This window comes from Mobula birostris, chromosome 22 (assembly GCF_030028105.1).
Source record: "Mobula birostris isolate sMobBir1 chromosome 22, sMobBir1.hap1, whole genome shotgun sequence".
In the NCBI taxonomy this organism is placed as follows: domain Eukaryota; kingdom Metazoa; phylum Chordata; class Chondrichthyes; order Myliobatiformes; family Myliobatidae; genus Mobula; species Mobula birostris.
In genome coordinates, this window is record NC_092391.1 from 64,106,605 (window position 1) to 64,134,484 (window position 27,880).

Here is a 27,880-nt window from a genome sequence, read left to right on the forward strand (position 1 = left end):
TCACAGCTAACACTGCCGCCCAGCTTCGTGTCATCCGCAAACTTGGAGATGCTGCATTTAGTTCCCTCATCTAAGTCATTAATATATATTATAAACAACTGGGGTCCCAGCACTGAGCCTTGCGGTACCCCACTAGTCACTGCCTGCCATTCTGAAAAGGTCCCGTTTATTCCCACTCTTTGCTTCCTGTCTGCCAACCAATTCTCTATCCACATCAATGCCTTACCCCCAATACCGCGTGCTTTAAGTTTGCACACTAATCTCCTGTGTGGGACCTTGTCAAAAGCCTTTTGAAAATCCAAATATACCATATCCACTGGTTCTCCCCTATCCACTCTACTAGTTACATTCTCAAAAAATTCTATGAGATTCGTCAGACATGATTTTCCTTTCACAAATCCATGCTGACTTTGTCCGATGATTTCTCTGCTTTCCAAATGTGCTGTTATCACATCTTTGATAACTGACTCTAGCATTTTCCCCACCTCTGATGTAGGCTAACCGGTCTATAATTCCCCGGTTTCTCTCTCCCTCCCGTTTTAAAAAGCGGGGTTACATTAGCCACCCTCCAATCCTCAGGAACTTGTCCAGAATCTAAAGAGTTTGAAAAATTATCACTAATGCATCCACTATTTCATTGGGCTACTTCCTTAAGCACTCTGGGATGCAGACCATCTGGCCCTGGGGATTTATCTGCCTTTAATCCCTTCAATTTACCTAACACCACTTCCCTACTAAAATGTATTTCCCTCAGTTCCTCCATCTCACTAGACCCTCTGTTCCCTACTATTTCTGGAAGATTATTCATGTCCTCCTTAGTGAAGACAGAACCAAAGTAGTTATTCAATTGGTCAGCCATGTCCTTGTTCCCCACAATCAATTCACCTGTTTCTGTCTGTAAGGGACCTACATTTCTCTTAACCGATCTTTTTCTTTTCACGTATCTATAAAAGCTTTTACAGTCAGTTTTTATGTTCCCTGCCAGTTTTCTCTCATAATCTTTTTTCCCTTTCCTAATTAAGCCCTTTGTCCTCCTCTACTGGACTCTGAATTTCTCCCAGTCCTCAGGTGAGCTGCTTTTTCTGGCTAATTTGTGTGCTTCTTTGGAATTGATACTATCCCTAATTTCCCTTGTCAGCCACGGATGCACAACCTTCCCTGATTTATTCTTTTGCGAAACTGGGATGAACAATTGTTGTAGTTCATCCACGCGATCTTTAAATGCTTGCAATTGCATATCCACCGTCAACCCTTTAAGTATCATTTGCCAGTCTATCTTAGCTAATTCACGTCTCATACCTTCGAAGTTACCCTTCTTTAAGTTCAGAACCTTTGTTTCTGAATTAACTATGTCACTCTCCATCTTAATGAAGAATTCCACATATTATGGTCACTCTTACCCAAGGGGCCTCTCACGACAAGATTGCTAATTAATCCTTCCTCATTGCTCAATACCCAGTCTAGAATAGCCTGCTCTCTAGTTGGTTCCTCGACATGTTTGTTTAAAAAACATCCCACATACATTCCAAGAAATCCTCTTCCTCAGTACCCTTACCAATTTGGTTCACCCAATCTATATGTAGATTGAAATCACCTATTATAACTGCTGTTCCTTTATTGCATGCATTTCTAATTTCCTGTTTAATGCCATCCCCAACCTCACTACTACTGTTAGGTGGCCTGTACACAATTCCCACCAGCATTTTCTGCCCCTTAGTGTTATGCAGCTCTACCCATATCGATTCCACATCCTCCTGGCTAATGTCCTTCCTTTCTATTGCGTTAATCTCCTCTCTAACCAGCAATGCTACCCCACCTCCTTTCCTTTCATGTCTATCCCTCCTGAATATGAATATCCCTGAATGTTGAGCTCCCATCCTTGGTCACCCTGGTCACCATGTCTCTGTGATCCCAACTATATCATATTCATTAATAACAATCTGCACTTTTAATTCATCCACCTTGTTACGAATGCTCCTTGCATTGACACACAAAACCGTCAGGCTTGCTTTTACAACACTCTTAGCCCTTATACAATTATGTTGAAAAGTGGCCCTTTTTGATTTTTGCCCTGGATTTGCTGGCCTGCCACTTTTACTTTTCACCTTACTACTTTTTGCTACTACCCTCATTTTACACCCTCTGTCTCTCTGCACTTGTTCCCATCCCTCTGTTGTGAACTAACCTCCTCTCTCCTAGTCTCTTTAATTTGATTCCCACCCCCCAACCATTCTAGTTTAAAGTCACCTCAGTAGCCCTCGCAAATCTCCCCACCAGGATATTGGTCCCCCTAGGATTCAAGTGTAACCCGTCCTTTTTGTACAGGTCACACCTGCGCCAAAAGAGGTCCCAATGATCCAAAAACTTGAATCCCTGCCCCCTGCTCCAATCCCTCAGCCACGCATTTAACCTTCACCTCATTGCATTCCTGCTCTCACTGTTGCGTAGCACAGGCAGTAATCCCGAGATTATTATCTTTGTAGTCCTTTTTCTCAACTCCCTTCCTAACGCCCTATATTCTCCTTTCAGGATCTCTTCCCTTTTCCTACCTATGTCATTGGTACCTATATGTACCATGACCTCTGGCTCCTCACCCTCCCACTTCAGGATATCTTGGACGCGATCAGAAATATCCCAGACCCTGGCACCAGGGAGGCAAACTACCATCTGGGTCTCTGGACTGCGTCTACAGAATCGCCTATCTGACCTCCTTACTATCGAGTCCCCTATTACTACTGCCCTCCTCTTCCTTTCCCTACCCTTCTGAGCTACAGGGCCGGACTCTGTGCCGGAGGCACGGCCACTGTCGCTTCCCCTGGGTAAGCTGTTCCCCCCCAACAGTACTCAAACAGGAGTACCTGTTGTTAAGGGGCACAGCCACCAGGGTACTCTCTATTACCTGACTTTTCCCCTTCCCCCTTCTAACCGTGACCCACTTGTCTGCCTCCCGTGGCCCCGGCGTGACCACCTGCCTGTAACTCCTATCAACTCCTCACTCTCCCTGACTAGACGAAGGTCATTGAGCTGCAGCTCCAGTTCCCTAACGCGGTCCGTTAGGAGCTGCATCTCGGCGCACCTGGTGCAGATGTGGATGTCTGGGAGGCTTGGAGACTCCAGGACCTCCCATATCCGACACCGACAACAAGCTGCCCTCACACTCATACTGCCCCTCTCCTCAAATAATAAAAAATGAATACCAAACCTTCCTCGCCTCGCCCGTTTCCGCCTAAGCCCATTGAGACAAAGCCTTTACTCTGCTCCCGGCTCACTTCACAGCCCGCAAACTACGCTGCCCGCTGTATAAGGCTCTGTTCCTTTTAAGTCTTCCGCGCTTCACTGCCCGACGTCACACACCTGTGCAGTCCCGCCTCTCTGAACACCGATGGAAAAAGCAACCGAAAAATTCAAAAATGGCTTCCTCCATACTCCCGCTCCAATTCTCAGACTTCCTTCTCCGAATGGGTGGGAATTCAACCCAGGTCACTGGTACTGTAAAACGTTGTGCTAACCACTACACTACCGTGCGATGGGAATTGAACCCGGGTCACTGGTACTGTAAAGCGTTGTGCTGACCACTACACTACCGTGCGATGGGAATTGAACCCGGGTCACTGGTACTGTAAAGCGTTGTGCTGACCACTACACTACCGTGCGACGGGAATTGAACCCGGGTCACTGGTACTGTAAAACGTTGTGCTGACCACTACACTACCGTGTGATGGGAATTGAACCCGGGTCACTGGTACTGTAAAACGTTGTGCTGACCACTACACTACCGTGTGATGGGAATTGAACCCGGGTCACTGGTACTGTAAAACGTTGTGCTGACCACTACACTACCGTGTGATGGGAATTGAACCCGGGTCACTGGTACTGTAAAACGTTGTGCTGACCACTACACTACCGTGCGATGGGAATTGAACCCGGGTCACTGGTACTGTAAAGCGTTGTGCTGACCACTACACTACCGTGCGATGGGAATTGAACCCGGGTCACTGGTACTGTAAAGCGTTGTGCTGACCACTACACTACCGTGCGATGGGAATTGAACCCGGGTCACTGGTACTGTAAAGCGTTGTGCTGACCACTACACTACCGTGGGATGGGAATTGAACCCGGGTCACTGGTACTGTAAAGCGTTGTGCTAACCACTACACTACCATGCCATCCTATTAGGATACCCCCATTACCACTTGCCCCTCACCAGTATTATTCAGTTAACACACCTTAAGGAATTAGACGCAACATTAATAAAATAAAGTAATTGCACTTTACATGTGAATTTTATTAAGACAGTTGCATTTTTCCAAACTTTATATGACACATTTAAATCCCCCATTGTTTTATAGCTGAATATTATGTAAATTAATACTTAAATATATTTCTACATTCAACATCAAATTAAAATAGGCAAATCATCAGCCTTGTAGACTCAACAGTATTTCGCAGCTCCCTTTGGTTATGAAATAACCTCACACTCAGCAGAAGTGTTTTGAGAATTTAGGGTGTCAGTTGTAGCTCATTTAGTGCACGCTTGCCGGCGAACAGCTAGTGTGCCATGACAGTATAGATACTGGAGCGGAGGCTTTGTTCTGCTTCAGCTGAAGTGTACAAGGGAGGTATCCTCACTCTCTTCATAAAACTGACTTTCTTGGCACTCAGCTCACTGAAGTTTGTGCCATTCGCTGTGAGGAACATGTTTGCTTTAGTGTCAACCTTGAATGTACTTCAAAAACTCTGCGGCTGGCAGTAGGATGTTTTGTGATATCTTGTGCTCAATCTGCACATTTAGCACCAGTGATCACGGATGAATTCTTCCTTCCGTGCGTCTTAGATCTTTATATATCTTTTACTTTCTGCGCTCTCTATAGAAATAGATTGTATATGTACAGTATTGTGCAAAAGTCTAAGCCATATACGTACAGCTAGGGAGCCTAGGACTTTTGCACAGTACTGTAGTAATTTTATGTATTGCACTGTGTACTGCTGCCATAAAGGAAATATATACATATGTGAGTCATGATAAACCTGATTCTGATCTGGGTCTGTATTGTGGATTGAAAGTGGGAAGGGGGCAGGGAAAGGGGAATCATGTTTTGGAAGAAGGGAGGGAGCAGGAAGCAACAGAGAGATATTCTGTAAAGATCAATAAACCAGTTGTTCAGAATGAAATGACCTTGCCTTGTGTCTGCGGGTTGGGTGCATCTGCATTTGTGCCACTGACTGTCCTACACCCCTCTTGCAGCACTCCACACACATCATTCCCAACACCCTTTGCTCCTGCCAGATTCACAAAGTCGCAGTCCGCTCCATGTTGCCAAACACAGTACAGTGCAAAAATCTGAGGCACCCTAGCTATCTTGTATGTACTTTTGCACAGTACTGTATATATAACTATAACTATATACAATGTGACTAAATAACATTAATTATATGTAATATATAATTAAATAACATTAAATAATTATATATTATATAATTAATTTTATATATAATATATAAATATACAATATATAATCTACTTTCATAGAGAGTGGAGAAAGTTGAGGGGAGACTTAACGGAGGCACTCTAATTCAATTAAAATGTTTCATGATTAAGAGAAACTTCTATGTGGTCCAACGATGTGTTGGCAGAAACCTCCCAGCATGGTGTTGTGATCTAGGATTCACGTATTTTCCGATAATAGATGCCATATCAATGTTTCTAGTGCCCTGCCTAACATTGATCCAAACATCACCATAAAACAGACCATCTGTTCACTTATCTCAGTAAAATCTTTACCGTGCAAAGGGTGACAAGAGCAGGTTCAACAGTAACTTTCCAAAAGGCATTCCATAAATATATGCAAGGGCTGTGAGAGCAGATGTAATGGGACTAATCAGAGAGCTTCCTATCCTAGAAGAGCTGGCACAGGCACTGTGAACACATGGCCACTGCCTGTGCTGTCCAAGTGATTCAAGTCCTTTAAGAATGCTGCTTTGCAATCATTAATCACACTGAGGACTTCAGGACTGGTGCTACAGTGTTTTGCAACAAGAAACCTGAGAGATACTACTTAGGCAAGTGTAAACAGTCATCCGAGTAAAGTGATTCGTGAACCAGATCTTGTGATGACTGAGGGATTTAATAAAATTATTAAATATTTCTCTTTACTCTGAACTTGAACAGTTTATTGCACAATTTAATATCCCCTATATAAGTTATCAATCAAGTACAAAATGTTCCTGCGCCTAAGACTTGATTTTCTGACTCTATGGGTGAAAAGCTTGAAGAACATTGCATGGTCGTGTGAATCAAATTGCTGCTTGCTACAGGCAGAAGCCAGAATAAGAAGGTAGGGGGAGGGGAGAAAGAAATACAATGCAACAGGTGATAGATGGAACTGGGAGGGGGAAGGGAGGGAAGTACAGCTCTTTACAATTCCTTTGGTGATTGTTGGGACAAGAATTAAACGTGGGATACTGAAAGTGTAATTAAATTCCCCATAAAATCCTGTATTCTGTTGCCTTTCCCGAGAGACACTGAATCATTTTTGTTTTTCCCTCTGATGACCTACTGCATCACATCGGAATTGATTCTGGTAATTATTGCACCTTCTTGTACCTCTACAATCTCCCTCCATTTACCTCAGGGAGTCAGGAATCAATACTATTATAAGTCTTTAAAAGCACACAATTGTATATTCCTCTGTTCGTAATATTTTAGTAGCTTAGGCGCCTTGAGGATTTCCAGTTCATGAAGCCGATCTGCAGATAGGGAGAACTCGTCTGGTCCTTCACCGCATCCGCCTTCGTTGGGATAGCTGGAATACCCAGGATGAACCATTAACTCCATAGTCAATATGGTATCATCTTGTCTTTGGGCATCCGCAGGAAAATCTTCCAACCACTGGTGTTGCTTCACTTTCCTTGTTGCTATGCCGTTTTCTATGGCTGTCTGGAGATTGGACACTGACATATCCTTCCCCATTGTCGTTAGGCCAATGTAGATATCGGGCCACCTAGGGAGATGGGGGATAAAAATGGTTGTCGTTAGAATAAAATGTAATACAAAGCTCTTAACACGCACAAAGGAGACCATTGACATAGTGTGACAGTCGGTTTTCAAATGGGGCAGAACTTGCAGAAATAAGAGCAGTTTACCATCTCCATGGGTCATATCCATCCTACAGACCTAGCATTAGTATTCCAAATCATTTGACTGGTAACATGATTAACTACTGAACTTATTAGTGACAATTTTGTATTTATGCCCTGTCATTTCTGGACTCTGAAAGAGATGCACCACAATGAAAGACCCTTCTGCCAAACGAGCCCACCTGCCCAATTCATCTTTGGAATGTGGGAGGAAACCGGAACACACGTGCTGCCACGGGAGAATGTAGAAACTCCTCACAGAGGCTGGCGGGAAAGGAACCCCGGTTACTGGTGGTGTAAACAGTTATGCTAAATGCCATGCTACTGTGTCACCCCATGTCCTTCAATCATAAGATACAGGAGCAGAATTAGGCCATTTTACCTTTCAGTCTGCTCCGCTATTTCATCACAGCTGATCCATTTTCCCTCTCAGCCGTATTCTCCTGCCTTCTCTCTATATCCCTTCATGCCCTGAACAAACACACCCACATCTACCTGTGGCAATGAATTCCTGATTCACTGCTCTCTGGCTAACGAAATTCCTTATCTCCGTTCTAAAAGGACACCCCTCTATTCTGAGGCTGCCCCTCTGGTCATAAGAAATATCCTCTCCACATCCGCTGTCTTGAAGCCTTTCAACATTCGATAGGTTTCAATGAGGTCACCCCTCATTCTTCTGAATTATAGTGAGTACAGGCCTACAGCCATTAAACACTCCTTACATGACAAATCTTTCGATCCTGGAATCATTTGTGTGAACTTCCTTTGACCCCTCTCCAATGTCAGTGCATCCTCTCTTAGATAAGGGCCCAAAACTGCTCTCAATACTCCAAGTGAAGCCTCACCAGGCCTTATAAAGCTTCAACATTACACCCTTGCTTTTATATTCTTGTCCTCCTGAAATGAATGCTAACATTGCATTTGCCTTCCTCACCACTGACTCAGCCTGCAAATTAACCTTTAGAGAATCCTGCACAAGGACTCCCAAGTCCCTTTGCACCCCAGATTTTTTGAATTTTCTCCCAGTTTAGAAAATAGTCCACGTCTTTTTCTTCTCCAGATCAAATCCTTTAATCATCTCCAGATCTCCTCTCAGTTCACCTCTGGAGAGAAACAGATCTCAGGATGAGCTTGAGCCAGTCAGGATTGGAGCAATGGAAGGAAAGGAAGGGTCTTGCTCCAAAATGCTGACTGTTCATTTCTTCCACAGATGCTGCCTGATTTACTGAGTTCAGTTCCATTCCTCGAGAAAGGACTCCCTGTTCTTGCTTTATTAACACTTGTTGCTGCTTTTTAGATCAGGTTTCTAACTGGGATTTCAGTTCCCCAACTGTGAGTGGAACAGTTATCCACTGTGAATAGGAGCTGTCTGTTTAACAGTAACTCACAGTATGTGTAAGATATTTAGTGCAGTGATAGGTTTATTTTTGTAGAATACTTGATGTAAATGTAGGATTAAATATTTGTGTAGATGTGGTTAACTCAAAGTTCAAAGTAAATTATATTATCAGAGTACACACACGTCACCATGTACAACCCTGAGTTTCATTTGCCTGTGGACGTGCTCAGCAACTCTATAGAATAGTAACTATAACAGGATTAATGAAAGATCAACCAGAGTGCAGAAGATAACAAACCGTGCAAATGCAAATAGAAATAAGTAGCAATAAATACCAAGAACATGAGATAAAGATCCCTTAAAGTGAGATCATTGGTTGTGAGAACATCTCAGTAGATGAGTGTTGTTGTCTACTTCTATTCAACATCTGAGGGGTAGTAACTGTTCCTGAACCTGGTGTGTGAGTCCTGAGGCTCTTGTACCTTCTACCTGATGGCAGCAGCAAGCAAAGAGCATGGGATGTGTAGTGGGAATCTCTGATGATGGATGCTGCTTTCCTATGACAGCATTTCATGTGGATGTGCTCAATTAAATGAAATTAAATGACTAAATGAAGAGTGATGTGTGTTATATAGAAACTTTAACAGCTACACCCATACTAATGGATGAACAAAGTTCTGTCTGTTTTAAATGGATATTAAACAGCAGAGAATTGGGCATCAGATCCAAACATCGTTGGGCTTGGCCCCTACCCTTGAACTGCTATCTGATCAGCCATGGAGGATCAGTTTTGCTAGTCTGCTGTGTCCTGGACTCCTTCGATGTGGTCTGCACAGAAAAGGTCCAGATATTAATATTCACATTCGTCTTTCTTTCACATTTATCCCTCACATCTTTTTTGCCCCATTGTCTGCAAAACTAGGTAATAAAAAGACCATTTCTGTGTGAAGCGAAATTTTAGAATGAGAATCAGTTTAATATCACCGGCATATGTCATTAAATTTGTTAACTTTGCAGTAGCAGTACAAGGCAATACATAATAGTAGAAAAAAAACAAATTACAGTAAATATACATTAAACTTAAGTTCAATTAGTGCAAAAAAAAAAGAAATAAAAAAGCAGTGAGGTAGTGTTTAATGTCCATTCAGCAATCGGATAGCAGAAGGGAGAAGTTGTTCCCGAATCGTTTTGAAGGCATTGCTCCTCGATGATGTCCTGGACACTGTGGAGGCTAGTTAGTGCCCATGATGGAGCTGACTGAGTTCACAACTCTCTACAGCTTATTTTGATCCTGTGCAGTGGCTCCCCACCATAACAGACAATGATGCAGCCAGTTAGAAAGCTCTCCACAGTACATCTGGTGGGTATCTGCGAATGGTGCGCAACCCATGCATAGCTGACTGAGAGTTGGGAGTTAAACTTAACCCAGACCATGTAAAGTAGTAAATGTGTATAGAGCTTAGGACACCTCAGCACAGTACAGGCCCTTAAGCCTACAATTTTGTGCTGGCCTTTTTACATACGCTTTAGATCAATTTAACAACACCCCCCCCCCCCACCCTCCATAGTTAACCAGTTTTCTTTCATTTCTGTGCCTACCTAAATGTTTCTCAACAGTTCATTCAAGGATTCTCTATCTATACATTCAGTTTCCTTTATTATGTATTACATTGTACTGCTGATACAAAGTTAACAAATTTCACAACATATGCCAATGATATCAAACCTGATTCTGATCATCTTTAATGTCCCTAATGTATCTGCCTCTACCACTTGCAAAAAATCTTGCCTCTGACATCCCCCCATATACTTTCCTCCAGCTACTGTAAAATTATTCCCCTCACTACAAACAATGACCACATTTACAATGATATTCAAGTTCCACAGTCACTGATTGATTAATACTAGCTTTTCACTCGGGTTTACATTTTAAAAGTTTTGATTTGTTTGTTGCACATACATCAGACACACTGAAATGCAGCATTTGTGTCATCCACCAACACAGTCTGGGCATGTGCCAGGGGCAGCTCGCAGACTACAGAAAAAAATGGTCTGATATCCCCTCACCCCTCTTTTTTACTCGTTATATATCTGAAAAAATGTTTTGTATCCTTTTTTATATTATTGGCTAGCTTACTTTCATATTTCATCTTTTCTCTCTTTATGGATTTGTAGTTACCTTCTGTTGGTTTTTAAAAGCTTCCCAATCCTCTATATTTCCACTAATTTTTCTTTTACTAATTTTACTCCACTGTAATACCAATTCATCCGAGACATCCGATAGTAGCTTCTCCTCCTCAACTGCAGGGTGAATTCAGTCATAATATGATCACCGCCTCCAAAGGGTTCCTTCATCTTATGCTCCCAATCAAAACACCCAATCCAGAATTGCCGTTCCCCCAGTGGGCTCAACCAAAAGTTGTTCTAGAAAGCCATTTTGTAGGCATTCAACAAATTTCCCCTCTTGGGACCCGATTTCCCCAATCTACCTGCATATTGAAATCCCCCATGATTATCACAACATTCCCCTTTTGACATCCCTTTTTCTATCTCCTGGCTACTGTTCAGAGGCCTGTACATAACTCCCATCAGGACATTTTTATCCTTGCAGTTTCTTAACTCTACACACAAGGATTCTACCTCTTCCGATCCTATGTCACCTCTTTCTAAGGATTTGATTTCACTTTTTAACCAACAAAGCCCCCTTTGCCTACTTGCCTGTCTTTTCAATACAGTGTGTATCCTTGGATGTTAAGCTCTAAATCTCCTCTGTAGCCCCTCTAAAACTTCCATATCCTTCCTATACTGAGGTAATCAGAATTCCTACTGTTCTCTACCCAAAGTTCCAACATTACTCTGTGGCTCTTGAACGGAAACCCCTGATGAATGTAGCCCATCATTGCACCATCTCAACTTGAGCAGTATCTTCGAATGGATTTATGGACATGAACCCCAAGATCCCTCTGTTCCTCCACACCACAAGAAACTTGTACTCTGCTTTCAAATTTGTCCTCCCAAGTGAATCATAGAACATAGAATAGTACAGCACAGTACAGGCCTTTCGGCCCACAATGTTGTGCCGACCCTCAAACCCTGCCTTCCATATAAGCCCCCATCTTAAATTCCTCCATATACCCGTCTAGTAGTCTCTTAAACTTCACTAGTGTATCTGCCTCCACCACTGACTCAGGCAGTGCATTCCACACACCAACCACTCTCTAAGTAAAAAAACTTCCTCTAATATCCCCCTTGAACTTCCCACCCCTTACCTTAAAGCCATGTCCTCTTGTGCCCTGGGGAAGAGGCACTGGCTATCCACTCTATCTATTCCTCCTATTATCTTGTACACCTCTATCATGTCTCCTCTCACCCTCCTTCTCTCCAAAGAGTAAAACCCTAGCTCCCTTAATCTCTGATCATAATGCATACTTTCTAAACCAGGCAGCATCCTGGTAAATCTCCTCTGTACCCTTTCCAATGCTTCCACATCCTTCCTATAGTGAGGTGACCAGAACTGGACACAGTACTCCAAGTGTGGCCTAACCAGAGTTTTATACAGCTGCATCATTACATCGCGACTCTTAAACTCTATCCCTCGACTTATGAAAGCTAACACCCATAAGCTTTCTTAACCACCCTATCCACCTGTGAGGCAACTTTCAGGGATCTGTGGACATGTACCCCGAGATCCCTCTGCTCCTCCACACTACCAAGTATCCTGCCACTTACTTTGTACTCTGCCTTGGAGTTTGTCCTTCCAAAGTGTACCACCTCACACTTCTCCGGGTTGAACTCCATCTGCCACTTCTCAGCCCACTCCTGCATCCTATCAATGTCTCTCTGCAATCTTTGACAATCCTCTACACTATCTACAACACCACCAACCTTTGTGTCGTCTGCAAACTTGCCAACCCACCCGCAAACTTGCCAACCCACACTTTGCCGGGTTGAACTCCATCTGCCACTTCTCAGCCCACCTCCATGTACTACCAATGTCCCAATATAATCTACAGCCTTCTGCATTATCCACAACACCACTAACCTTTGTGTTACCTTCAAAATTACTAGCCCTCCCTTCCATTTCCTGATAAGTCTAAACTCAGCTTTGAGGAAGAAGAATACCAGTGGCATGTTGCTGAAAAGAGAATCTCAGTGCTCGCTTGCCAGGAAGTTCTTGCAGAGGACCACTCCATTGCTACCTGGATCAACTGAAATTTCAGACTGACAGTGTGCTAAGTATGGGCACCAAATTCCTTACAGCCAGAGGAGGTAGTGGGAGATAAGCTCCCACTCTCTATAAATGCTCCAATAGCCTCTGACAACCAAGTCCAGCTCCTGGCCTTCACATATGACTTAGCTACTAAGCCCAGCAGAACCGTTTCTACTGACAGAAGGGGCAAAGGCAGCTTACTGGTGCCTTAAAACCACTTGGTTCAGGCAGATGGGGGTTATCAGCTGTGATTCACAGCTCATCTAGAAGGAAAACTCTGATCATACTGCTAGTGCCTCACAGCCACATCCACTCATGAAGGCAGCTTCGGGAGTAAACCCCTGGGGAACAATCTGAAGCTGGAGTCCCTAAGGTATGAGTTGAACATAAACTGGAAACTCCAGTGACACTACTGGTGATGAACTGTATTGGTCTCTGCCGTTCATTTTGATTCATCAGCTGCATGGAGAGAGGTAGCCTACTGCATGGGCAACAGCTTGCTCTCCATATCATACTGCCCTGGCACATAGAGACAGCTGGCACACAACATCCACAGTCAACTACAACCAATGGGCACTGAGGTATTGATCAGTTGTGATTTAATGAAAGGCAGATCAAAACAATGAAAACAACATAATTTAGGAAACAAAATTGCAGAAGATGAAATTAAAAAGCTGAGAAAATTATGGGGATACTCAGCAGGTCAATCAGCATCTGCAGAGAGAGAAACAGTTCATGTTTCAGGTTGATGACTCTGATACCTGCTGAGTATCCCGGCTGTTTTGGGATAAGATGCTACATTTCTTTTTTCCAACTTTGAATCACAATGGGTTTTTGACATTTGGCACAGTAGCATAGTGGCTAATGCAAATCTTTTACAGTGCCAGCAACCCGGGTTCAATTCTGTTGCTGTCTGTAAGGAGCTTGTCTGTTCGGCATAGGTTTCCTCCAGGTTAGTACGTTGTGGACGTGCTATATGGTGGCGCCAGAAGGATGGTGATGCTTGTGGACTACCCCCAGTACATCATCGCCCTGTGTTGGTCGTTGATGCAAATGATGCATTTCACTGTATGTTTTAACATATACATGACAAATGAAGCAAATCTTTATCTTTATTTCATAAACATGGGGTTTTCCTAGGTTTCGTGGATGTCTGGAAGAGTAAGAATTTCAGGTTGTATACTGTAAACATTCTCAGATATTAAACAGAACCATTGAACTAATAGGAAAGGAAAGCAGGGATAACTGATAGCAGGGAGGGAGCAGCAGGTGAATGACCACAATCTCTGGCTTGCAAACCTTGATGGGATCTGCTTCTGTTGTGTGGCTGGGTATTCTAAAGAGTGGATTCTATTCACTTACCTAATTCCATGTCGCTGGAAAACATCCATTGAATTGAATGCATCCTTTTCAACCTGTAGGTAGAAGTCCATGAGATGCTGTGCTATCTGATCACAGCAATGCAGGCCTGGCTCCACAGGAACACGAGTGTAAACGATGCCATAATCTGAAAGCACTTGGGCAAATACATCACGGATACCTGCAGTCCAAGCAGTATAAAGGTGCCTCGTTAACTTGATCCAAAATTTAAGTTTGCTCTACCTCTAGAAACCCCTAACAGTTCAAAGGGTTAGTTTTTTTCTTTCATTATTGCTGATTTGGTCTTGGTTGCACATTATACAGTGCAGGCAGGATAGCAGATACAGCAGTTGAATGCTGCTCCTGTAGGATGTGGGAATTCATGGAACCTGTTGGTCTCCCAATGACTACACTATTCCAGCTCATGAAAAACCACACTGAGGAGCTGGAGCTGAAGTCGGATGAACTCAGGGTCGTCCAGGAGGCAGAGCAATTGATAGATACGACTTCTGAGTAGGTGGTCATACCCACAGTGCAGAATTCAGAGAGTAGATGGCTGAACAGCGAGAGAGGTAACAGGAGAAGGAAGTCAGTGCAGTGTCCCCCTGTGGCCATCCCCCTCAGCAACAAGTACACCCCTTTGGATACTACTGAGGGGAAAGACCTATCTGGGCAAGGCAGCAGCAGCCAGACCAGTAGCACTGTGGTCAGCTCTGAGCCTCAGAAGGGTAGGGTGAAGTCAGGGAGAGCTATAGTTATGAAGAAGAAAAAAGCCTTTAATTCCGAGTGGAGTCATCAGGACGCCGTCATGATGGCGCTTTTTTTAGCAAGCTTTCTTATTTTTACGAGGCTGAGTTGCTCGCTCCATGCTCAACCCAGCATGGATGGAAAGTGTACAAGGGAGCCGGCTGGATTTGAACTCGGGAAGTCCGGCGCTGATGCCACTATGCCACCAGCCGGCACAGTCATAGGGGGCCTGACAGTTAGGGGGACGGATGGGAGATTCTGTAGCAGCAAAAGAGACACCAGGATAATGTGTTGCCTCCTTGGTGCTAGAGTCCAGGATGTCTCTGAGCGGCTGCAGAGTTGGGATTGTTGGCAATCAGTGGCGAAAGGTGTGCTGCAGGGGTCGGTGCTGGGCCCACAACTGTTCATGATATACATTAACAATCTGGAAGAGGGGACCAAGTGTAGTGTATCTAAGATTGCTGATACTAAATTGAGTGGAAAAGCAACAAGGGGAGGATGAGCAGCCAGAGGTCGTGGTACATGTTAGTACCATTGACATTGGCAGGAGAGGGGTAGAGGTCCTGTGCAGTAAATTTAGGGAGTTGGGAAGGAGGCCAGAAAGCAGGACCTCCCAGGTGCTAATCTCCGGATTACTCCCTCTGCCACGAGCTAGTGAAGTTCAGAACAGGAAGATAGCGCAGATGAATGAGTGGCTGAGGAGATGGTGCAGGGGGCAGAATTTCAAGCTCTTGGATCATTGGAACCTTTTCTGGGGAAGGGGGGACCTGTACAAGTGGGATGAGTTGCACCTGATCTGGAGTGGAACAATTATCCTGGAAGCGAGGTCTGCTAATGCTATTGGGGAGGGTTTAAACTAGATTTGCAGGGGGGATGGAAACTGAAGTAAAGAGGCAGAGAATGGGACATTTGGCAAGTAATTTCAGCTTACAGGGAATTTATGAGGAAAGATAGGCAGATGATAGAGCAAAGAAGCACTCAGCCAGGTGGTTTGAGATTTTAATGTAATGAGTATCATGAGCAAGGTGGATGAACTTAAGCGTGGATCAATACGTGGGACTATGATGTTGTGGCCATTGCACAGACTTAGATGTCTCAGGGGCAGGAACAGCTGCTGAGTGTGCTAGGCTCTAGGAGTTTCAAAAAGGACAGGGAGGGAGGCAAAAGAGGTGGGGGAGTGGCATTGCTAATCAGGGATAGTGTCAGGGCTGCAGAAAAAGAGGAAGTCATGGAGGGATTGTCTACTGAGTCATTGTGGGTGGAAGTCAGAAACAGGAAGGGAGCAGTAACTCTACTGGGTGTTTTTTAAAAAATATAGACCCCCCCCCCCCCCCTACAATAGTAACAGAGACATCGAGGAGCAGACAGGGAGGCAGATTCTGGAATGGTGCAATAATAATAGGGTTGTTGTGATGGGTGATTTTAACTTTCCTAATATTGACTGGCATCTCCTTCGAGGAAGGGGTTTAGATGGGGTGGAGTTTGTTAGGTGTGTTCAGGAAGGTTTCCTGACACAATATGTAGATAAGCCACTAGAGGAGAGGCTCTACTTGATTTAGTATTGGGAAATGAACTTGGTCAGGTGTCAGATCTCTTGGAGATAGAAAGCAGGGAGTTGGGATGGTTGGCAATCAGTGGTGAGTGGTGTGGTGCTGGGCCCACAACTGTTCATGATATTCATCAACTATCTGGAAAAGGGGACCGAGTGTAGTGTATCTAAGTTTGCTGATGATACTAAATTAAGTGGAAAAGCAAATTGTGCAGAAGATATGGAGAGACTGCAGAGAGATATAGACAGGGTGGGTGGGCAAAGGTCTGGCAGATGGAGTACAATGTTGGTAAATGTGAGGTCATCCACTTTGGAAAGAGAAAATGAAAGAGCAGATTATTATTTAAATTGTAAAAAAAACTGCAGCATACTGCTGTGCTGAGGGACTTGGGAGCTTGTGCAAGAATCATTAAAAGTCAGTTTACAGATGCAACAGGCTATCAAGAAGGAAATGGAATGTAGGCCTTCATTGCTAGAGGGATTGAATTTAAGAGCGGGGGGTTATGCTGCAACTGTATAGGGTACTGGTGAGGCTGCATCTGGAGTAGTGCGTTCAGTTCTGGTCTCCTTATTTGAGGACGGATATACTGGTTTTGGAGGCAGTGCAGAGGAGATTCACCAGGTTGATTCCAGAGACAAGGGGGTTAGACTACGAGGAGAGATTGAGTCACCTGGGACTGTACTCGCTGGAATTCAGAGGAATGAGAGGAGGTCTTATAGAAGCATATAAAATTTTGAAAGGAATAGATAAGATAGAGGCAGGAAAGTTGTTTCTACTGGTAGGTGAGACTAGAACTAGGGGATATAGCCTCAAGATTTGGGGGAGTAGATTTAGGATGGAGACGAGGAAGAACTGCTTTTCCCAGAGCGTGGTGAATATGAGGAATTCTCTGCCCAATGAAGCAATGGAGGCTACCTCAGTAAATACACAGAAACATAGAAAACCTACAACACAATACTGGCCCTTTGGCCCACAATGCTGTGCCGAACATGTACTTACTTCAGAAATTACTTGGGGTTGCCCATAGCCCTCTATTTTTCTAAGCTCCATGTACCCATCCAGGAGTCTCTTAAAAGACCCTATCGTTTCCGCCTCCACCACCATCGCCAGCAGCCCATTCCACACACTCACCACTCTCTGCATTAAAAACTTATCCCTGATATCTCCTCTATACCTAATTCCAAGCACCTTAAAACTTGTCCCTCTCGTGTTAGCCATTTCAGCCCCGGGAAAAAGTCTCTGACTATCCACACGATCAATGCCTCTCATCATCTTATACACCTCTATCACGTCATCTCTCATCCTCTGCCGCTCCAAGAAGAAAAGGCTGAGTTCACTCAACCTATTCTCATAAGACATGCTCCCCAATCCAGACAACATCCTTGTAACTCTCCTGTACACCATTTCTATAGTTTCCACATCCTTCCTGTAGTGAGGTGACTTGAACTGAGCACAGTACTCCAAGTGGGGTCTGACCAGGGTCCTATAAAGCTGTAACATTATCTCTTGGCTCTTAAACTCAATCCCACGGTTGATGAAGGCCAATGCACTGTATGCCTTCTTAACCACAGAGTCAACCTGCGCAGCAGCTTTGAGTGTCCAATGGACTCAGGCCCCAAGATCCCTCTGATCCTCCACACTGCCAAGAGCCTTACTATTAATACTATATTCTGCTATAATATTTGATCTACCAAAATGAACCACCTCACACTTATCTGGGTTGAACTCAATCTGCCACTTCTCAGCCCAGTTTTGCATCCTTTTAATGTCCTGCTGTAACCTCTGACAGCCCTCCACACAATCCACAACACCCTCAACCTTTCTGTCATCAGGAAATTTACTAACCCATCCCTCCACTTCCTCAAGACAAGGTTGGATAGATTTTTGCATAGTAGGGGAATTAAGGGTTACAGGGAAAAGGCAGATAGGTGGAGATGAGTCCATGGCCAAATCAGCCATGATCTTATTGAATGGCGGAGCAGGCTTAATGGACCAGATGGCCAACTCCTGCTGTTTCTCCTACTTCTTATGTTGATATCTGATGATCACAACTCTATCTCCTTTACCATAGCATTGAAAAGGGATAGGAGCAGAAAATTTGGGAAACATTTAATTGGGGTAGGGGAGGAGAAAATATGATGATATTAGGCAGGAACTTAAGAACATAAATTGGGAGCAGATGTTCTTAGGGAAATGCACAGCAGAAATGTGGCAAGTCTTCAGGGAACATTTGCATGGTCCGCACAGGTATATTCCATTGAGGCAAGGAAAGGATGGTAGGGTAAAAGAACCATGGTGTACAAAGGATGTAGAAAATCTAGTTAAGAAGAAAAGAAAAGCTTACGAAAGGTTCAAGAAACTAAGTACTGTCAGAGCTCTAGAAAAATATGAGGGTACCAGGAAGGAACTCAAGAATGAAATTAGGAGAGCTGGAAGAGGCCATGAAAAGGCCTGGGTGAGCAGGATTAAGGAAAATCCCAAGACATTCTACAAGTATGTGAAGAGTAAGAGGATAAGACGTGAGAGAATAGGACCAATCAAGTGTGACAGTGGAGAAGTATGTATGGAGCCGGAGGAGGGAGCAGAGGTACTTAATGAATACTTCGCTTCAGTATTCACCATTGAAAAGGATCTTGCCAATTGTGGGGATAACTTACAGTGGACTGAAACGATTGAGCATATAGATATTAAGAGACAGGATGTGCTGGAGCTTTTGAAAGGTGTTAAGTTAGATAAGTCACTGGGACCATACAAGATATACCCCAGGCTGCTGTGGGAAGTGAGGGAGGAGATTGCTGAGCCTCTGATGATAATCTTTGTATCATCAATAGGGATGGGAGAAGTACCAGAAGATAACAAATGTTGTTCCCTTCAAGAAAGGGAGTAGAGATAACCCAGGAAATTATAGACCAGAGAGTCTTACTTCAGTGGTGGGCAAGTTGTTAGAGAAGATCTTGAGAGGCAGGATTTGTGAGCAATTGGAGAAGCATAATCTGATTAGGTATAGTCAGCATGGCTTTGTCAAGGGCAGGTCATGCCTTACGAACCCGTTTGAATTCTTTGAGGATGTAATAAAACATATTGACGAAGGTAGAGCAGTGGACATAGAGTATATGGATTTCAGTAAAGCATTTAACAAGGTTCCCCAGGCAAGGCTCAATCAGAGAGTAAGGAGGCGTGGGATCTAAGGAGAACCTGCTTTGTGGATCCAGAACTGGATTGCTCACAGAAGGCAAAGGGTGATTGTGGATGGTTCACATTCTGCATGGAGGATGGTGACCAACGGTGTGCCTCAGGGATCTGTTCTGGGACCCCTCCTCTTTGTGATTTTTATAAATGACCTGGATGAGGAAGTAGAAGGTTGATTAGTAAGTTTGCTTATGACACAAAAGTTGGGGGTAGTCTGGAGGGTTGCCAAAGGTTACAGCGGGACATCGATAGGATGCAGAACTGGGCTGAGAAGTGGCAGACGGAGTTCAACCTAAATAAATGTGAGGTGGTTCATTTCAGTAAATCAAATTTGAAGACAGAATATAATATTAATGATAAGACTCTTGGCAGTGTAGAGGATCAGTGAGATCTTGGGGTCTATGTCCATAGGGTACTCAAAGCTGCTGCGCAACTTGACAGTGTTGTTAAGAAGGCGTGTGGTGTGTTGGCCTTCATCAACCATGGGATTGAGTTCAAGAGCCAAGAGGTAATGTTGCAGCTATACAAGACCTTGGTCAGATCCCACTTGGACTACTGTGCTTAGTTCTGGTCACCTCACTACAGGAAGGATGTGGATACTACAGACAGTGTGCAGAGGAGATTTACAAGGATGTTGCCTGGATTGGAAAGTATGTCTTATGAGAATAGGTCTGTGAGTTTGGTCTTTCCTCCTTGGAGCGACAGAGGACGAGAGGTGACCTGTTGGAGACGTACAAGATAATGAGAGGCATTGATTGTGTGGATAGCCACAGGCTTCTTCTCAGGGCTGAAATGGCTAACTCGAGCAGGCTTTGTTTTAAGGTGCCTGGAAGTAGGTACAAGGGGTATGTCACACAGGGAGTGGTTGCTGTGTGGAATGCACTGCCAGCAAAGATGGGAGAGGAGGTCTTTAAAGAGACTCTTAGGATATGGAGAAGTACATGGAGCTTCGAAAAATAGATGGCTATGTGGTAGGGAAATTCTAGGCAGTTTCTGGAGTGGGCTACATGGTCGGTTCAATGTTGTGGGCTGAAGGACCCGTAATGTGCTATAGATGTTCGATGTTTCTAAATGTGAGCCAATAGAACTCAAAGGTCATCTGAAGGGTAGCCAGTCAGCATCAAGGCAATCAAACAGGGGGCTAAATAACCAGAGCACTCTCAGAGAGAAACAGCAACAACTGTGCACTTTGGCTGGTGAGGAAACATCTGCAAGCTAATCGCCAAGCTTGGTGAGCACCACAACATTAAACACCTCAGCCAGAACTACCAATATTCACCAACATTGTATACCAGTTTCTTATCAGGAACATTTTATGGAACTTTCTGGAATGGAGATCTGTCATAGAAACATAGAAAACCTACAGCACAATATAGGCTCTACGGCCCACAAAGTTGTGCCGAACATGTCCCTACCTTAGAAATTACTAGGCTTACCTATAGCCCTCTTATTTTACTAAGCTCCATGTACCTTTCTAAATGTCTCTTAAAAGACCCTATCGTATCCACCTCCACCACCGTTGTCGGCAGCCCATTCCACGCACTCACCACTCTGAGTAAAAAAAACTTACCCCTGACATCTCTTCTGTACATACACCCCAGCACCTTAAACCTGTGCCCTCTTGTGGCAACCATTTCAGCCCTGGGAAAAAGCCTCTGACTATCCACACGATCAATGCCTCTCATCATCTTATACACCTCTATCAGGTCACCTATCATCCTCTGTCGTTCCAAGGAGAAAAGGCCAAGTTCACTCAACCTATTCTCATAAGGCATGATCCCAATTCAGGCAACATCCTTGTAAATCTCCTCTGCCCCCTTTCTATGGCTTCCACATCCTTCCTGTAGTGAGGCGACCAGAACTGAGCACAGTACCCCAAGTGGGGTCTGACCAGGGTCCTATATAGCTGCAACATTACCTCTTGGCTCCTAAATTCAATTCCACGATTGATGAAGACCAATACACCGTACGCCTTCTTAACCACAGAGTCAACCTGCGCAGCTGCTTTGAGCGTCATATGGACTTCCACCCCAAGATCCCTCTGATCCTCCTCACTGCCAAGAGTCTTACCTTTAATACTATATTCTGCCATCATATTTGACCTACCAAAATGAACCACTTCACACTTATTTGGGTTGAACTCTATCTGCCACTTCTCAGCCCAGTTTTGCATCCTTATCATTGTCCCGCTGTAACCTCTGACAGCCCTCCACACTATCAACAACACCCTCAACCTTTGTGTCATCAGCAAATTTACTAACTCATCCCTCCACTTCTCCATCCAGGTCATTTATAAAAATCACGAAGAGTAAGGGTCCTAGATCCCTGAGGCACACCACTGGTGACCGACCTCCATGCAGAATATGACCCGTCTACAATCACTCTTTAAATGTTTAAAGAATGTCTCTAAATGTTCAAAGAAATTACAGGCAGGATGTCAAAGCCGGTGGATGTTGTTTATTTGGATTTCCAGAAGGTTAAAGTCAAAGTAGAATACATAATCAATGTATGTATGTGTCACCATATACTACTGAGATTCATTTTCTTGCAGGCCTTCACAGGAACTAAGAAATACAATAGAATTCATGAAAAAAAACCATACAGAAACCAACACTGACAAGTAACGTGTAAAAGGCAACAAATTGTGGAAGTAGTTATTAATAAACATTACTGAGAACATGAGTTGTAAAGTGTCGTTGAAAGTGAGTCTGTAGTATGTGAAACCAGTTCAGAGTCGGTGAGTGAAATTGTCCACAGCAGACCAGAGGCATGATGGTGGTGAGCGACCACTCTCCGCTGAACATTGATGACTCCTCCGTACAGATCGTTAAGAGCACCAAATTTCTTGGTGTTCACCTGGCAGAGAATCTCACCTGGTCCCTCAACACCAGCTCCATAGCAAAGAAAGCCCAGCAGTGTCTAATTTCTGCGAAGGCTGAGAAAAGTCCACCTCCCACCCCCCATCCTCACCACATTCTACAGAGGTTGTATTGAGAGTATCCTGAGCAGCTGCATCACGGCCTGGTTCGGAAATTACACCATCTCGGATCGCAAGACCCTGCAGCAGATAGTGAGGTCAGCTGAGAAGATCATCGGGTCTCTCTTCCCGCCATCACAGACATTTACACCACACGCTGCATCCGTAAAGCAAACAGCATTATGAAGGACCCCACGCACCCCTCATATAAGTTCTTATCCCTCCCGCCATCTGGAAAAAGGCACTGAAGAATTTGGGCTCTCACGACCAGACTATGTAACAAGTTCTTCCCCCAAGCCATCAGACTCTTCAATACCTACAGCCTGGCTTGACACCAGCCTACTATACCCTCTCTGTGCCTACTGTCTTGTTTATTATTTATTGTAGTGCCTGCACTGTTTTGCGCACTATATGCAGTCCTGGATAAGTCTGTAGTCTAGAGTAGTTTTTTGTGTATTTTTTTCTTACATAGTTCAGTGTAGTTTTTGTATTGTTTCATGTAGCACCATGGTCCTGGAAAACGTTCTCTCATTTTTACTATGTTCTATACCAGCAGTTATGGTTGAAATGATAATTAAAAAGTGACGACTTGGTAGAGTAGTAACTGTTCCTCAACCTCGTGATGTGGGACCCAGAGCTTCTCTACCTCCTGCATGATGCTAGTAGAGAGAAGAGAGCATGGCCTGGATGGTCATTTTGATATCTTGCTCTGTACTGCTGCCGCAAAACAACAAATTTCATGACATGTCAGTGATAACAAACTGGATTCTAATTGTTGTAATGATCTATGCCTCACACAGTCTAGTAAACCTCCACCAGGTCCCTGCTCAGTCTCTGCTGTCCCAGGCTTGTGCAACTCACACGAAACGCTGCAGGAACTCAGCAGGTCAGGCAGCATCCATGGAAATAAATAAACAGTCGACAGCTCAGGGAGCGACCTCTCAATAGAACTGGAAAGGAAGGGGGAAGAAGTCCCCTCCTTTTGTCTCATGCCCTCTAATCCAGGTGGTATGCTAGTGCACCCTCTCCAAAGTTTCCACACACTTCCTGAAACGAGGTGCACACAGTACCCCAAAACTGAGGCCTGGCCGCAGTTCACACAGCTGCAAGACCATAAGGTATAGGAGCAGAAGCAGGCCATTCGGTCCATCGTCTGCTCCTGTATTGATTTCATTACTCTTACGGTCAATGGCCCCACCCAAGGCAGCGACAATGCCACACGTCAAGCTGTGTGGCCACTTTCAGCAAATGTGTAGGATATGGAGGCATTTAACTCTTTACATTGTGGCCCTCTCCTCCTTGCCCTACACTGCATGTGAAGCCAATGTGGAACTTGACGATTCAGGATATTCAAAGTTCAAAGCCCATTTGTTATCAAATAATGTATACATTATATAACCTTGTGCTCCTTACAGACAGCCACAACAACAAAGAGAAGATTCAAGATTCAAAAAACTTTATCATTCTAACCGTACATCAGCTCTGCAGGGCAGAACGAGACAGCGTTTCCCAGGAGCAGTGCAATCATAACATAACAAATGCAACACTAAATAATAAACATAACAATAAATAGTAAAACACAACAGCCACATGTCAGTTAAAATCAAGTTGTAAGTGTCCAGTGCAAGTTAAAAGTGTCCAAAGCAGAGTCAGGTAGAGCAGCTATTTAGCAGTCTGACTGCCTGTGGGAGGAAGCTGTTTAGTAGCCTTGTGGTTTTAGTTTTGATGCTCCTGTAACGTTTGCCTGATGGCAGAAGAACAAACAGTTCATGGAGAGGGTGTGATGGGTCTTTAATGATGTACTGTGTCTTCTGGAGGCATCGACTCCGAAAGAGGTCTTGGACAGAAGGTAGGGAGACCCCAATAACCTTCTCTGCTCCCCTAACCACCCTCTGCAAGGCTTTTTTGTCGACAGCACTGCAGCTGGAGTACCAGGTTGTGGTGCTAAAGGTCAGCACACTCTCAACCACGCCTCTGTAGAATGTAGTTAAGATGCTAGTGGGGAGTGATGATTGTTTAAGCTTCCTCAGAAAGTGCAATCTCTGCTGGGCCCATAAACGCCCAACAAAGAGAGAGAAGGAAAAAAAAACACAAAAATTATAGAACATAGAATAGCACAGCACAGTACTGGCCCTTTGGCCCACAATGTTGTGCTGACCCTCAAACCCTGCCTCCCATATAAGCCCCCACCTTAAATTCCTCCATATATCTATCTAGTAGTCTCTTAAACTTCACTACTGTATCTGCCTCTACCACTGACTCAGGCAGTGCATTCCACACACCAACCACTCTCTGAGTAAAAAACCTTCCCCTAATATCCCCCTTGAACTCCCCACCCCTTACCTTAAAGCCATGTCCTATTGTATGCAGCAGTGGTGCTCTGAGGAGAAGGCACTAGCTGTCCACTCTATCTATTCCTCTTATTATCTTGTACACCTCTATCATGTCTCCTCTCATCCTCCTCCTCTCCGAAGAGTAAAGCCCTAGCTCCCTTAATCTCTGATCATAATGCATACTTTCTAAACCAGGCAGCATCCTGGTAAATCTCCTCTGTACCCTTTCCAATGCTTCCACATCCTTCCTATAGTGAGGTGACCAGAACTGGACACAGTGCTCCAAGTGTGGCCTAACCAGAGTTTTACAGAGCTGCATCATTACATCGCGACTCTTAAACTCTATCCCTCGACTTATGAAAGCTAACACCCCATAAGCTTTCTTAACTACCCTATCCACCTGTGAGGCAACTTTCAGGGGTCTATGGACATGTACCCCCAGATCCCTCTGCTCCTCCACACTACCAAGTATCCTGCCATTTACTTTGTACTCTGCCTTGGAGTTTGTCCTTCCAAAGTGTACCACCTCACACTTCTCAGGGTTGAACTCCATCTGCCACTTCTCAGCCCACTTCTGCATCTTATCAATGTCTCTCAGCAATTTTCGACAATCCTCTACACTATCCACAACACCACCAACCTTTGTGTCATCTGCAAACTTGCCAACCCACCCTTCTACCCCCACATCCAGGTCATTAATAAAAATCACGAAAAGTAGAGGTCCCAGAACAGATCCTTGTGGGACACCACTAGTCACAATCCTCTAATCCGAATGTACTTCCTCCACCACGACCCTCTGCCTTCTGCAGGCAAGCCAACCCTGAATCCACCTGGCCAAACTTCCTTGGATCCCATGCCTTCTGACTTTCTGAATAAGCTTACCGTGTGGAACCTTGTCAAATGCCTTACTAAAATCCATGTAGATCACATACACTGCACTACCCTCATCTATATGCCTGGTCACCTCCTCAAAGAACTCTATCAGACTTATTAGACATGATCTGACCTTCACAAAGCCATGCTGACTGTCCCTGATCAGACTATGATTCTCTAAATGCCCAGAGATCCTATCTCTAAGAATCTTTTCCAACAGCTTTCCCACCACAGACGTAAGGCTCACTGGTCTATAATTACCCGGACTATCCCTACTACCTTTTTTGAACAAAGGGACAACATTCGCCTCCCTCCAATCCTCCGGTACCATTCCCGTGGACAACGAGGACATAAAGATCCTAGCCAGAGGCTCAGCAATCTCTTCCCTTGCCTCGTGGAGCAGCCTGGGGAATATTCCATCAGACCCCGGGGACCTATCCGTCCTAATTTATTTTAACAACTCCAACACCTCCTCTCCCTTAATATCAACATGCTCCAGAACATCAACCTCACTCATATTGTCCTCACCATCATCAAGTTCCCTCTCATTGGTGAATACCGAAGAGAAGTATTCATTGAGGACCTCGCTCACTTCCACAGCCTCCAGGCACATCTTCCCACCTTTATTTCTAATTGGTCCTACCTTCACTCCGGTCATCCTTTTGTTCTTCACATAATTGAAGAATGCCTTAGGGTTTTCCTTTACCCTACTCGCCAAGGCCTTCTCATGCCCCCTTCTTGCTCTTCTCAACCCCTTCTTAAGCTCCTTTCTTGCTTCCCTATATTCCTCAATAGACCCATCTGATCCTTGCTTCCTAAACCTCATGTATGCTGCCTTCTTCCACCTGACTAGATTTTCCACCTCACTTGTCACCCATGGTTCCTTCACCCTACCATTCCTTATCTTCCTCACCGGGACAAAGTTATCCCTAACATTCTGCAAGAGATCTCTAAACATCGACCACATGTCCATAGTATATTTCCCTGCAAAAACATCATCCCAATTCACACCCGCAAGTTCTAGCCTTATAGCCTCATAATTTGCCCTTCCCCAATTAAAAATTTTCCTGTCCTCTGTGATTCTATCCTTTTCCATGATAATGCTAAAGGTCAGGGAGCGGTGGTCACTGTCCCCCAGATGCTCACCCACTGAGAGATCTGTGACCTGACCTGGTTCATTACCGAGTACTAGATCTAGTATGGCATTCCCCCTAGTCGGCCTATCCACATACTGTGACAGGAGTCCGTCCTGGACATACTTAACAAACTCTGCCCCAGCTAAACCCTTGGAACTAATCAGGTGCCAATCAATATCAGGGAAGTTAAAGTCACCCATGATAACAACCCTGTTATTTTTGCACCTTTCCAAAATCTGCCTCCCAATCTGCTCCTCTGTATCTTTGCTGCTTCCAGGGAGCCTATAGAATACCCCCAATAGAGTAACTGCTCCCTTCCTGTTCCTGACTTCCAACCATACTGACTCAAAAGAGGATCCTGCTACATTACCCACTCTTTCTGTAGCTGTAATAGTATCCCTGACCAGTAATGCCACCCCTCCTCCCCTTTTTCCGCCCTCTCTATCCCTTTTAAAGCACTGAAATCCAGGAATATTGAGAATCCATTCCTGCCCTGGTGCCAGCCAAGTCTCTGTAATGGCCACTACATCATAATTCCATGTATGTATCCAAGCTCTCAGTTCATCACCTTTGTTCCTGATGCTTCCTGCATTGAGGTACACACATTTCAGCCCTTCTACCTTACTGTCTTTACACCATTTATTCTGCTTTTCTTTCCTCAAAGCCTCTCTATATGTTAGATCTGGCTTTACTCCATGCACTTCTTTCACTGCTCTATCGCTCTGGGTCCCATCTCCCTTGCAAATTAGTTTAAACCCTCCCGAACCATGCTAGCAAACCTACCTGCAAGGATATGTCTCCCCCTCGAGTTCAGGCGCAACCCATCCAATCTGTACACGTCCCACCTTCTCCAGAAGAGATCCCAATGATCCAAAAATTTAAAACCCTGCTCCCTGCACCAACTCCTCAGCCACGCATTCAACTGCCATCTCCTCCAATTCTTACCATCACTGTCACATAGCACTGGCAGCAATCCTGAGAACGCCACCCTTGAGGTCCTGTTCTTCAGCCTTCTGCCTAGTTCCCGAAA

The 27,880-nt window shown here is 44.5% G+C and overlaps 1 protein-coding gene across 1 annotated transcript in view; it reads right to left on the bottom strand.

Moving 5' to 3' along the window:
* Positions 1-4,272: 4,272 nt before the first annotated feature.
* ydjc (YdjC chitooligosaccharide deacetylase homolog) overlaps positions 4,273-27,880 on the bottom strand; it is a 91,113-nt gene continuing 67,505 nt past the window's right edge. Inside the window, exons 5-6 of the mRNA XM_072240903.1 lie at positions 14,049-14,226; positions 4,273-7,001 (exon numbers count right to left, since the gene is read on the bottom strand). Of these exons, the coding sequence (XP_072097004.1) occupies positions 6,653-7,001; positions 14,049-14,226 (527 nt within the window). The 3' untranslated portion in view covers positions 4,273-6,652. The remainder of the gene's footprint in view (positions 7,002-14,048; positions 14,227-27,880) is intronic.